Genomic DNA, 12,616 nt, shown 5'->3' on the forward strand with positions numbered 1-12,616 from the left:
TCTGCTTTGTCATATAGGATTCTGTCCTAGTTTGGAATGACGGTAATAGAGGGAGGACACTGGGTAACCCACCCAAAGCACTCTCATAATTCCACTACTGTCCAGCCTGGGGGGGGGAGTACATTGTTATAACGCAGTATTTTGTTCCTGAACCCAAGCAGCGCTATGTTTTGGGTCAGTCCTGGACTGCACATACTATAGTATTATAACCACTGTACTGAGCTGTAATTGTTTTTGTGCTTAAAGCACTGTTTAAGAATTGCTGTGAAGGACAAAAGCATAAACCCCCATATCTTCACATTTTTCTTCCCAAACAGTTCTACCATAATCGGAACTCAGTCTTGTCGGACCCTGGAGGGGACAGCTCCCAGACGTCACCAATCATCTCTACCAAGATCTTTCAACACCACCGGCGGCAAGGATCTGACACTGCGTTCATCCCGGGTCCAGAGCAGGTACTTGTTCTTGTCCCCAGTTTATTTCCTTATTTGCATTTTTGTGCTAGTTATGTTTTCTAGACATGTACACATCTATAAAGAGGCGCATAACCAGATGTTAAAAAGGTCGGTTCTGTCACTTTTTTTTGTATTTAACAGTTCTATAGCACTCCTATCTGGGCGTAGAATGTGGTGATTTTTATTATTTATTTTGAAATTCTCTGTCCTTATCTTGATGTAAAGTAATGTTGGAGGAATACAGTATCTCACTAACTAGTACTCACTTTTGTTGCCAACGGTTTAGACATTAATGGCTGTGTGTTGTTATTTTGAAGGGACGGCAAATTTACCCTGTTACACAGGCTGTACACTTACTACTTTACATTGTAGCAGAGTGTCATTTCTTCAGTGTTGTCACATGAAAAGATATAATAAAGTATTTACAAAAATGTGAGGGGTGTACTCACTTTTGCGAGATACTGTGTATACCAAACTAACCAGACAATGAAACACCTCTAGTAAATGAAACGATATTTAAAGATGGCAAACGGAGGACTTCACACCGTGCTGGGGCACCATGAAAACTTTACCTTTTTTGTTAATTTCCTTTTCTAGGTATCGGACAATGCAAGATCTTCCATTATATGTCCGGAGGATGAATGTGACCATGGGTACTATGTAACAGAGGTAGGTTACAGGAAGTTTCTTCTCAAATCATTTTAAGTCTAAATCTGGTCAGTCACCCACCCCCTTTAGACATCGTCTACACTTTATTTTGGTTTCTAAAACACTGTCCAGTTAAAGAATAAAATACGAGCTTACGCAGTTAAATAGCGATATCTAATTCTCAGATTATCAATGTTTTGTGACGGAGGAGGTGAAATTGTTTGTTACCGTGGACATTTAATGTCTGCGTGGTTTCGTTAATTAACCCTGTGTGAACAGATGTCAGTATTGTTCTGTTTTGAGTTGTTAGGCACTCTTTAGACCGGAAGAACTCACCAGTCTCAAAATGAGAAGATCTGTTATGTGATTAAGTAAATTATATACAGGGGTGGGGGGGGGAAATCTGTCGAGAACATGGCTTGCATTCTGGGTTAATTAGGCTCTTCTCACTCTTGACCAGATCTTGGACATAGTCCATGGCTGTATTCACTGGACGATAAATAATGACATCTCGGGCAGAGATTATCATTATTGGTATTAACGCCAACTTATTCCACAGTGCTTTATAATATTATAGAGGGGAGCATTTAACAGCAATTGAGACAAACTATTAGTTTTTTGCTAGGAACTATAGGATGATGAGGACCCTGCTCGATGAGCTTGCAATCTAGAGGAGGCGGGGTATAAAATACAATAGGAAGGACAGTGTGGGGATAGTAACCAAGTGACCGAATCGAAATGTAGCTGAATTGGAAGGTGTTTGGAGAGAAAAGGGAAATGTGGACCTTCCGATTAAGCTGAAATAGTAAGAGCTCGGTTTAAGGAATGACCGTTATCCCTGGGGGCTATTGTGAAGTGATGGGCTTTAAGGGACTTTGAAAAGGATTGAAGAGTAAAGGAGCGTTTGATTGGGGCTGGTTGTTCCATAAGACTGGAGCTGCCCGTGAAAGACCTGTAAGCACGAGTTAGCAGTACGGGCACTGCTAACAGACAGGAGGAGGCCACCAGCAGAGTGGAGCAGACCAGAAGGGATGTGTCTATGAATTAGTGAAGAACTATAGTGGGGGTAGAATTATTGAGAGCTTTGTAGTTAATATTTTGAGGTTGACCTATAGGGTACAGGAAGCTAATGTAACGAAATATAGAGGGAAGACGGGTGGAGATATTTAGGTTCTTATTGTAAATAAGACATTACCCGATGACTCATTTGGTTAGTATACAAACTTTAGCATCTGTTCAAACCTTAGGATTCCACTTATATATCAGCCTTTCCTTCTTCTGTGTTAGATAAATAAGCACCATTTTACTAGTATGTATTAATGCATATACACCAAAAAAATAAATTTTTCTTGCAAAATATCTTACTGATGTTTATTAATCCTTCACAATCCCCCACTGTGTTCCAGCATTAGTATGTATTTTCAAAAATTACATCAATGTCAAAAAGTATACTTAGTCCTTATTAATATTAAACCCCTGGTGATATGGTATCCGTGTATAGAGCCACACTTGCTGTAATCCGATTATTAAAAGTGACCCACGCTATATAGACGCTCTAGTGTGGAGCGTCTTTTCCAATCTTCCATCTGTGCTAAACCTTGTTTGAACGTATTCAATAAAGTGGCTAATAATCCTCACATGAATACAAATTCTATCTGTAGAGGCCGCAAGTTTCAGTTCCGCTGATATTCTCTGGGATTTTTCTAATTGGAGGCAAGCCCCATGCTGGCTTTGAGGAGGCCATAATTCATTGAAGAAAGGGGGAGAAGAGGATTTATTCCATATTTATTTATTTTTTGAGAAGTTATAGTTAATTACCTTTTCTCTGTTTCCCCCCCCCCCGCAGTGTGATGGTCTTTTCCAAGACTTGGAGAAATTGAAGTCTCGGCCGGCACACATGGGAGTATTTTTACGTTACATCTTCTCCCAAGCTGACCCAAACCCACTGGTAGGAATTCCCATTCTGAATGTATCGCCATTTAAAGTCTGATTGTTGATTTGGGCTGCCTGGCCTTCTAATAAGCTGGAGATTTTCTAATTTTCAAACTTTTTCTAAAATGTTTCCACTTTTTGTCTACTTTTTTTGTGTGTGTGTGTGTGTTATGACTTTTATCTTGCTTGTGCTCGATGAAATTGCAATATCTTCACTACACTACAGCATTTCCATAATATTCCAGTTATGTTTGTTAAATGCAACAAGGCGGTTTGGTATGATTGGTTATGTTGCCTGTCATATCTGTGCACAAAAAATACATGTTTATACAGTTCTCTGGTAAACTGTTCATTAAGAGGACAGTATAAAGAAGAGATTATCTATTAAGACTTGAGCAAAGGAGATTTCACATACAGAAGAGGAAAGAGTTTCTTTGCAGTAAAAACAATACGTATTTGAAATACTATACCTTATGCCCCCTATCCTTTTTAGAGGTTCCCATTAAATTTTGATGGCAGCAACAGCTATTAATTATGGGTTACAGTCTCTCTAATTGGTTAAAAACGGAGACCAATTTTTAAAGAGGTTTTTTTTTTTATGCAATATCTGTTCAGTCAACTTAAGTCTATCTGATATTTCACTTACACAAAAGCAATCTCTGGATTCTTGAACATATTCGAGAAAATTAAAATTTGGGTTTATATTTGCAGCTCTTCTACCTGTGTGCTGAGGTCTGCCAGCAGTTGGGTCCACGAGAAGCCTGCATGTTGGGCAAAGAGGTCTGGAACATCTTTCTGGACAAGAGTTCTGTGAGTTGTCTAACATGAACATTTCAATTTCTTCCTACCTCCAGTAGTGTGACACCCACTGCATCAGATTATACCTATACGGCTTTCCTGCTCATGTTATCTGCGGTTCTCCTTTTCATGTAGATTCACACCCAGACACAGCATTTTGTAAAGCCTTTCCCCATTACGGTCTGATACTCACAGAGAGTATTTAACTTCTTGACTATGTTCATTATAGATGCACTTGTTTTGCAATGAGAAATTAAATATATCACAACAAACCTCCTCTAGCCTTCACACCTGTTCTGCAACCGGTCCTCACATGGATGAAAAAATAACTAATGGGGAAGATAATATTAAGAGCGCTCTAAGCACACTTTAGTGTATATGTGCAGGCTGAAGTAGCATCCTATAGTGCCGTGCGGATGCTTGGCTTTAGCCAGATTAAATGCATTTATATTTCCATCTGTTTATTCATAATGTTTGCAAGGAATATACTGGGGTTTCTGGGAATGCAGAATCCACATACCATCGCGGGTTATTTGACTTTTATCCTTCACACTTCAAATCTAATTTGGAAAATGGTGTCCATGTCCTTCATTTCTTAAAATCTGTGTTACGTAATGATACAGTGCAATTGTTTTATACATTTTGAAACTGTGGGGAGGACATATCAAATAAATAAATTAAAATGTGAAATTCTGTGGCTTTCCTTCATTCCTTTTAGTTATCCCTGGTTAGAATTGTGTGTACATGATTGTTGTACTAGCTGAATAACTGATTTATCTTTAACGGACACATCGCTCTGTAGTGAAGGGGTTAATCTGTGCTCCCGCATTAGTCTCGCTAAGATCATGACTCCAAACACATCGCTAATGGAATGGCTGTTCTGCTATCTGTGTGTCAGCTGTTCGGATGCATTTGTTCACGCTGCACGCAAGTGATCTTTGTTTTTTTGCATTACAGCCCTTGAAAGTCAAAATCCCCGAACAACTGCTGACTGAAATAGGTAAATGATGCTTTTCCTTTCTTACCCCTGTTTGAGGGCTGTTTGTTCTAAAGCAACATGTATACAGGAAGCCATTAGGGCTCTGTATAAAAATGGCTAACGCTATGGCTTGCCCTCTGATTGCACCCATCCACAGCTTCTGGTTTGATTTAAGCTAAGGCTTTTTATAAGCGAATATTTCAGTTTAGAAAACCATATATGCACAACAGTTCTTGGTAAACAACACTTACACACTTAAAAAAATTAAAATAAATCTCATGTTGCACCGTACATGTTAAATATTGCACAAATTCAAATGCAATTCATAAACCATGACTCCACAACCCTCGGAATCAAAGCAAATCGCAAGTTCGGTGTCTCTGCCTAAAGAGTCATTTAGCCATAAATTTCTTTGTATCGATCCCTTTTACCTCCGCAAAATGCCCTACACTCTGATCACACCCACTGCCTGTACTTTGTGTCTAAGTTGGGCTTTCTCTTTTGCTTCACACAAGCTCTCGGCACACAGGTTTACAGGCGGTGGTATATACGGAGTTTCACTTTACCACCAACGCGTTTATGAACTTCTGAAATACTCAGATACAGAGCTCTCAGAAAATATCCATCCCATCCCCGTTAATTATCGCCCTCTCTCCTCTTTGACAGGCATAACTGTAGGCGTAATAAGTGGTTTATTTTGGTTGTTTAAAACACTGATTTGAATGCAGTCCAAGTTTCCATTTTTGTCTGCATGTTGAATGCTGGTTGAGCCAAGCCTTTTATCTGTACACTGATGCCTCTGTTGTTGGACCCTTGTAGACTCCCGCTTACGAGGCTCTGAAGATATTCGAGGCCTGTTGGGTGAAGCGCAAGATGCAATGCTGCCTGAAATACAAGAACAGATTCAAGATTACAGGTAACGGCACAAAAAGTCCTCTGTTGGCCTGTGTGGCATATTCTGGTCATTCAAATAACAAGATTATTATAAGGCAGAATAACCTGACTCCAGGTAAAAGCATGCTGGGGGTGTGGATGTCCCCATTTATTTTGGACTAAGTGGATACAAGTCTGGAATGTCTCCCATATCCATCTATAATATGTTTCAGTATAATAGAGGCAAAACCACTGGTTTGCAGCTAATTTTATTTTTTTTAATTCTTTATTTTTTGTTGTGCATGAGGTAACAAAACCTCTTACGATGCCACAACAGCATACGTAAGCGCAATAATATCACCGTATTTCACATATATGGCATTAGAGTACAGGCACATTTTTAAGGTGTAGAAATAGACTGTGTGCACGTCAATTCGTAGGACGCAGAAGTTAAAGAAAATCTAGACATGCAAGACGTGGTGGATAATATACTCATCAGAGTAGTGGTAATGTAACTGAGCGTCAAGAGTAGGAAACAGCCTAGGAACATTAGGTTACTTTACATGGACTGCTTGATAAGTATGCGTTGGCTCATAAATATCTATGCTTAAAATGGACAGAGCATTATTAATGATAGGCAAAGTACTGTAGTGTGCAGACAGAGAAAAGCATTAGAAACCTCTAAGCGTGCAATTAACAGTATGGTTAATCAAGACAGTCTGGTATAGAAATAAACAGGAGATAACATGCTTACTTATAAACAATGGTTCCACCACAGAGGGCTCTGAGAGACAGAAATGGAGTCCAGAGCACTACACAGAAAAACTTTAAAATAATATATGCTCATAAAAGCAAAAAAAAACTTTGAACGCAAGGAGTAAGCAATACACATGGAACCAGACAGGTGAGATAAATATTCAGGCTGTATTTTCCATAACCCCAGGGGGGAGATCAAGCAGAGTCTTGTGTGTTTCTCAGCCTATGCCCTCCATTGGTAACACGCAGTCCCACGCTGTGGCTCCATGCAGTGGGCCGGGAGTCAGTGGAGGCTGTGGGGTTGTACGTGGATGGTAGGGCAGGCCGGTCACAGCTTGTTCATTTCCCGCTGAGTGTCCCGAACGACCTCTGTCTCGGTCTGCAGGGTAGTGTAGGCACTTTAAATGTATCTCATATTGATAAATACTCAAATCAACCAATGTCCACTGATGGCATTACTCATTACCATAGCATTTTCAACATCACGCCGTCACTTTGTCCTGTGTACATTGATCAGAAAGCACTACTGCTCCCTCTAGTGGCCATTTAATATGCCACCATGAACAAAGTTTCCTTGGCATATTTGCCGTAATCTGACCAATCGAGGTTTGCTGAATATATCCGTGCTCTCCTTAAGCATTGCTTGGACATTAATCTCTTCGCCACAATATTTCCTTTAGGACTAAACGCACTATGGGATTGGGCAGTCTATACGGCGAGAACGATCTGCTCGACATTGATATCGACCCCCAGAGGGAACGACAGGTCGCAGCAAAGCAGATCTTACAGCTGGAAGAAATCCTGTAAGTCATGGGTGTGGGCTCAATGGGGATCCTTGGGTGGTCATGTGGAATTATGGGATATATTTATAAACTCTTCTTTACTCACAGAATGTTAGATTCAGGAATAAAATATAATTTTAATATACACATGCCTCCTCCACCCCATCAATATACTGTGTTATCTACAAATAAGTGATTGACATAAAATTGATTACCTATACATGAAGGTGGCATCAGCCGCTTGGCATACCTCGTGCCCAAAGCCAATTGACATAATGCCTGCTCTTCCCAGTTATCTAGTGTTCGATTACTGCGCTTTTTGTTTGTTTTCCATGTTAATAGTTTGACTAGGAAATGTATAACACTAAGGAATAAATAATTACATTCATTATAGTAGACCGTACTTAATAATTTAAATGTCACAATTTGCACATAAAGAATACATTGTTTTTGCTGGGATTGATAATTGTCTTTCTTCTGTTAGGTCAAAGTATGAAGAAGAAAGAAGGTATGTTGCTTTCCTATCACTACGATATTTAATTATAGATTTTGTTTTAATGAGTAAAAGGTTCAACCTGTTGGTGTGATGTCTATCTCTTTGCCGTTGGCTCTTATCTTCTCAGAACAAACTGTGGACAATCTCCAGATACAAGTAGTATGAATGCAGTGTAGCAATACACGACTTTATCCTGCTCCTTCTGTTAGAAGGGGGAATAAATTTTTTTTCTGTAATGACCTCCCTTAAAACAATCCAAATTATATAAAAAGGCCCAGATTGGTGGGATTCTTTTCATTTCAGACGTGCAAATGGTCTGGCCGTGATTTGATTGGACAAGGAGTTGGTGGGTACTGGTTGGAATTAGGACAGCTCCTTTCCATAAATGTTACATGGGGTTGGACTTCTCAATTTAGTTTTGCCCCGTTGTCATGGTTACGAACTACTATTTGCTAATATGCAGCTTTTTCTAACATCTATTCTTAAAGAGGTTGAGTGTATATAATTAGTGTCCAGTAGCTCTAGAATTCTGCTTATTGTAGCGTGAATATTGAGAACTGGAACTGACTAATATTGATGTGTCGTCCTTTTTTATTTGTCGTTCAGCTCTCCAATGGCTTTCGCTCTCAGCACGTATATGAATTACGCCGGAATCCGCGTGCGAGATGCGCGCCCCGCTAGCATCTCCGAGAAATCCCAAAGTTTCCCAGATAAAGACAAATGGCTTCCATTCTTTCCCAAGACTAAGAAGGTGGGTGCCTCCCACCCTTCCAGGGTTTCTACAATCTTGCATAATCTCTGGTTAGACCAATACACCGTGTAGAAGAATTATGGAGTAACGTGGTTCTAGACTAGTGTAACCATCCCCAGTTAATCAATTCTGTTCTGTTCAGTCAGAGAATTTGCTTGACACAATCTATCTTCCAAAAACATTTATCCCTGTCCTATCTATGTTATGTTTATTATGATATCACAGTAGTTGATGTTGCGGATGCTGTACATTATAGAGCGTCTTTTGTTAAGTATATTTCAACATGTAATACAAAGTAATATTGCTACGATGGTTATTGTTGGCAAATCACTGTTTTACAGATATTTTATATGCAAGCTGTATGTTTTGGGTTTATAAGCTGTATAAGTAGTAAAATATTTTGGTTTTAATGTTGTTTTCTCTTTAAAGATTTATACCAGTATTAGAGTTGTGTAATGCCCCTTGAATTTTTATAATTTATTTATAATCTAGAATATTGCACACATCTAAAAAAAAAAGAAAATTACAAAAAAAAGAAAATTACAAAAAATTTAAAAATGTCCGTTTGTGATGGTCATACTTGTAGCCCATATTGTGTAAGCTGATGCCAGGTCTGTACTGTTCTCACAGAGCAGCACTGCAAAAAAGGACAAAGAGCGTGAATCGGCAGAGGACAAGAAGCGCAATCCCATCCTGAAATACATCGGAAAACCCAAAAACTCATCGCAGAGCAGTGAGTACAAAACACAAGAGAATTTGTTTGTATATAGAAGTGTGCGTGTGCGTGTGTGTATGCGTGTATAGATTAAATCCATGTTCCCTTTACTGTATCCTGATTTTATCTCCATTTGTTAATAAAATAAAATGAAGATTCATTTACAGTGATTTACTTATGGGGTAAAAACAATCCAAGTCTAGCATGACTGCAAATAATTTTAACATTGTTTCGTCTTTAGTTGGACTTGACTCTGTGCAGTTATTGTTATTTATTATCCGTTGCGCTGTACAATGGGTGGACTAACAGACACATAATGCTTGCTGTCCACCAGTTTGTCAAAGCTCTTGTTTACCTGGGTTCTTATTAGCTTTGTGTGTGACTCGCCTAAGTTTGTAGTTAGAGCGATTTGCCAAACTAGCCTTGGGCTTAATTACTCGGGTTTTAACAATACTAAAGATCTGAATTAAAGTTAGGATTCTGTAATTCCTCAGATGTGAGATGTAACTTTTTAGATTTTTACCCAATACAGTTTGTGATTGGCCCCTCTTTGTGCTAGTTCTGCGATCGATATTGTACCCCTTCGGTAAATAACAGTAATCCCAGAAATCAAAGGTGACTATTTGCTTTAAGACACTGGACAAGGGGGACTGGGTTCAATTAGAATTGAATATCAAATCCCTAGATTCAGCAGACGGAGTTCCCTAATCTGTAGATCAGAGCACCCCAATTCTCTCCTGCCTTTATATTTTCTGATAGAAGGTTCCCTAATCCATTGAATTGCGTGCTGCACCGGCGAAGGGCACTCTTTGTCGTGGCATGTCCATGTGGTTCTTTTGTGTAGATGCCTTTAATTGTATGACCGTTGCTCTCAACCAGGGACCAAATGGTGGTTATTTGTTTAGTGGAACAAACAAACAATGGTTCTTGTGGGTATGATGTAGAACACCGAAGAGGAGTAGCGCCTGTGAGCTGTGAAGCGCCACCACACCAATGGATCGCCACTGGCTACAATTTGCATCCATGTAGACATTGAGGATCTTGGCTAAAGTCCATTGTTGACATTGTTTAAGGTTCCAGCTGAAGAATTAAATTCTGATAGTGGCAGTTCCTGAGACTATTACTACTTCACACACTATTGAGGAAAGATAGCGAGGCATAGCCGGCTCCCAAAGGAAGTCAAATAAGAAGATAAGTAATAGTGTGAGCAGCCGTTGCAATTAATGAAGGTTTATAAATGCATGTCCACAAACTGATCTTATGCCAACTGATGCATGGATGATACAACTAGCTGTTAAACAGGGCGACTACTTTGGATACAAAACCGTGCGTTATAAACTATATTAAATCTTATTGGATATGCTCCCTGTTAAATGGATAATAGGTTATGCATGCTTCTGGGAGTCAGATAGGACAGAGTTGTGGAGGCAGGGTCGTCTGTCGGATCCACTGCAGGACTGTATGACAGTCACTTCAGGTTTCGTAGTTTAACAGAATCTAACATTGGGAAATATGTGTATTTTCCTGATTACTGCATGTTATAGTAAAGGCTAAGCGAAAGCACTGCGATTATCCCATACAGAGACATTAGAGACGCAGGTTAGAGAATAGCAACCGATATCTACGTGCCAAAAAGAAAGGAGAAGGAAATGGAAATGAGAAAAAAAATTTAACCAGGAATAATTCCCTGAAGACGAATGGTTGCTTTGCTTGAAATCTACTTATGTGACCATCCTGCAGATTCAGATAGCATTGTGTTTATAAAATCAGATGTATCTCTATTTGCCAAGGTGTGTATATGAAATAGTATCCAAGTAGCATCTGATTTAAGCTGCCTTGGTCAATCAAGAAGAAGCTTAAGGCAACAACATTCTTTAACACCTTAAGGACACAACTTTTGAAATAAAAGGGATTCATGACGGAATATTTACGTCATGTGTCCTTACGGGGTTAAGGGTATCTCCCAGGTAAAAACCTACCTAAAAATGCATTAAAACAACAGTAAGACCCCAGGGCCAGACTGTTTTACAATATCTTTTATAAAAAAAAAAAATCTGACGATTTATAAGAACAAGGACATTCAATTAAATTAAATAATAGAACAAAAATCGACGCCAGTGGAGATGCGTTATGCAAATATTGTTCCAATATTGAATCCAGGTAAATCTCCATGTTTGGTGGAGAGGTATCATAAGATCTCTCTACTAAAGACAGATACCAAAATGTATGCCAAAGTTCTTGCCCTCTTTAAAGGCTGTTCATTAGTTAATAGTCTTAGAAGAATGATTAATACACTTGATGCAGCAATCAATAAGGGTAGGTTGGGGAATTTTTGCCATATTGTTTGAAAAAAACAAATGGCACCATCCGGGTTGCCTCCTGCCCCCCTTACTATACCTAATCTCAATCAAATAATTAGCATGGAGTATCAGAAATAATTTAAATATAAAGGGAATTAAAACCTATCAAAGAGAATACAAACAAAGCATGTACGCGGATGACGTGATCATCACAATAGAAGATTAAAAATCAGCCAAAAAACGGAGGCTTAGGGCTACCAAATGTAATGGATATCCAGGACGCATTTATCATCCGACTGTTAACAAAGATCCCTGGTATCAAATTGAAACATTAAAGGGACTCTATAGTCACCATATAAAAGCAAGAAAGACAGGTCCCCCAGCCTTCCTTCTTGCTTTTATATGTACTTTCATTTATTAAAAATAAATTTCGAGGTGTTTTTATATTAAAAACTTACCTCCGTTCCAGCGCCGAGCTCCCCGCTAGGCCGCGCCCCCTTTTTCGTCAAAATGACGAAATCGCGGGGCCCAATGGGACGGCTTCGCGCTGCACCAATCGCGTTCTTCATAGAGCGGCATTGAATGCCGCCCTATGAAGAACCTGAGCGCTTTACCGCGCATGTGCGCGGAATGCGCGTTCGCGAGCTGAGCTGTCTGACTGACAGCTCAGCTCGCTTTCTAAAATTATCAATAAGGGGGGGGACCTACTGTCCCCCCCCGGCCCCCACCCCTGTGCGGCGGGTGGGGGCCCTAAAATTATCAATAAGGGGGGGACCTACTGTCCCCCCCCGGCCCCCACCCCTGAGCGGCGGGTGGGGGCCCTACAATTATCAATAAGGGGGGGACCTACTGTCCCCCCCCGGCCCCCACCCCTGTGCGGCGGGTTGGGGCCCTAAAATTATCAATAAGGGGGGGACCTACTGTCCCCCCCCCCCGGCCCCCACCCCTGAGCGGCGGGTGGGGGCCCTACAATTATCAATAAGGGGGGGACCTACTGTCCCCCCCCGGCTCCCACCCCTGTGCGGCGGGTGGGGGCCCTAAAATTATCAATAAGGGGGGGACCTACTGTCTCCCCCGGCCCCCACCCCTGTGCGGCGGGTGGGGGCCCTAAAATTATCAATGAGGGGGGGG

The 12,616-nt window shown here is 40.4% G+C and overlaps 1 protein-coding gene across 9 annotated transcripts in view; it reads left to right on the forward strand.

Annotated features, from left to right (window-relative positions):
* The window catches only part of ARHGEF11 (Rho guanine nucleotide exchange factor 11), a 143,331-nt gene that overhangs the window by 91,097 nt on the left and 39,618 nt on the right, over positions 1–12,616 (forward strand). For all 9 annotated transcript variants that reach the window (XM_063439680.1, XM_063439675.1, XM_063439683.1 and 6 more), the window contains 10 exons: positions 318–455; positions 1,053–1,124; positions 2,950–3,051; positions 3,747–3,845; positions 4,791–4,833; positions 5,632–5,728; positions 7,122–7,244; positions 7,708–7,731; positions 8,326–8,470; positions 9,101–9,203. In XM_063439680.1, coding sequence (XP_063295750.1) covers positions 318–455; positions 1,053–1,124; positions 2,950–3,051; positions 3,747–3,845; positions 4,791–4,833; positions 5,632–5,728; positions 7,122–7,244; positions 7,708–7,731; positions 8,326–8,470; positions 9,101–9,203 — 946 coding nt within the window. The remainder of the gene's footprint in view (positions 1–317; positions 456–1,052; positions 1,125–2,949; positions 3,052–3,746; positions 3,846–4,790; positions 4,834–5,631; positions 5,729–7,121; positions 7,245–7,707; positions 7,732–8,325; positions 8,471–9,100; positions 9,204–12,616) is intronic.

The sequence above is a fragment of the Pelobates fuscus genome, chromosome 13 (assembly GCF_036172605.1).
Source record: "Pelobates fuscus isolate aPelFus1 chromosome 13, aPelFus1.pri, whole genome shotgun sequence".
NCBI classification, from domain to species: Eukaryota; Metazoa; Chordata; class Amphibia; order Anura; family Pelobatidae; genus Pelobates; species Pelobates fuscus.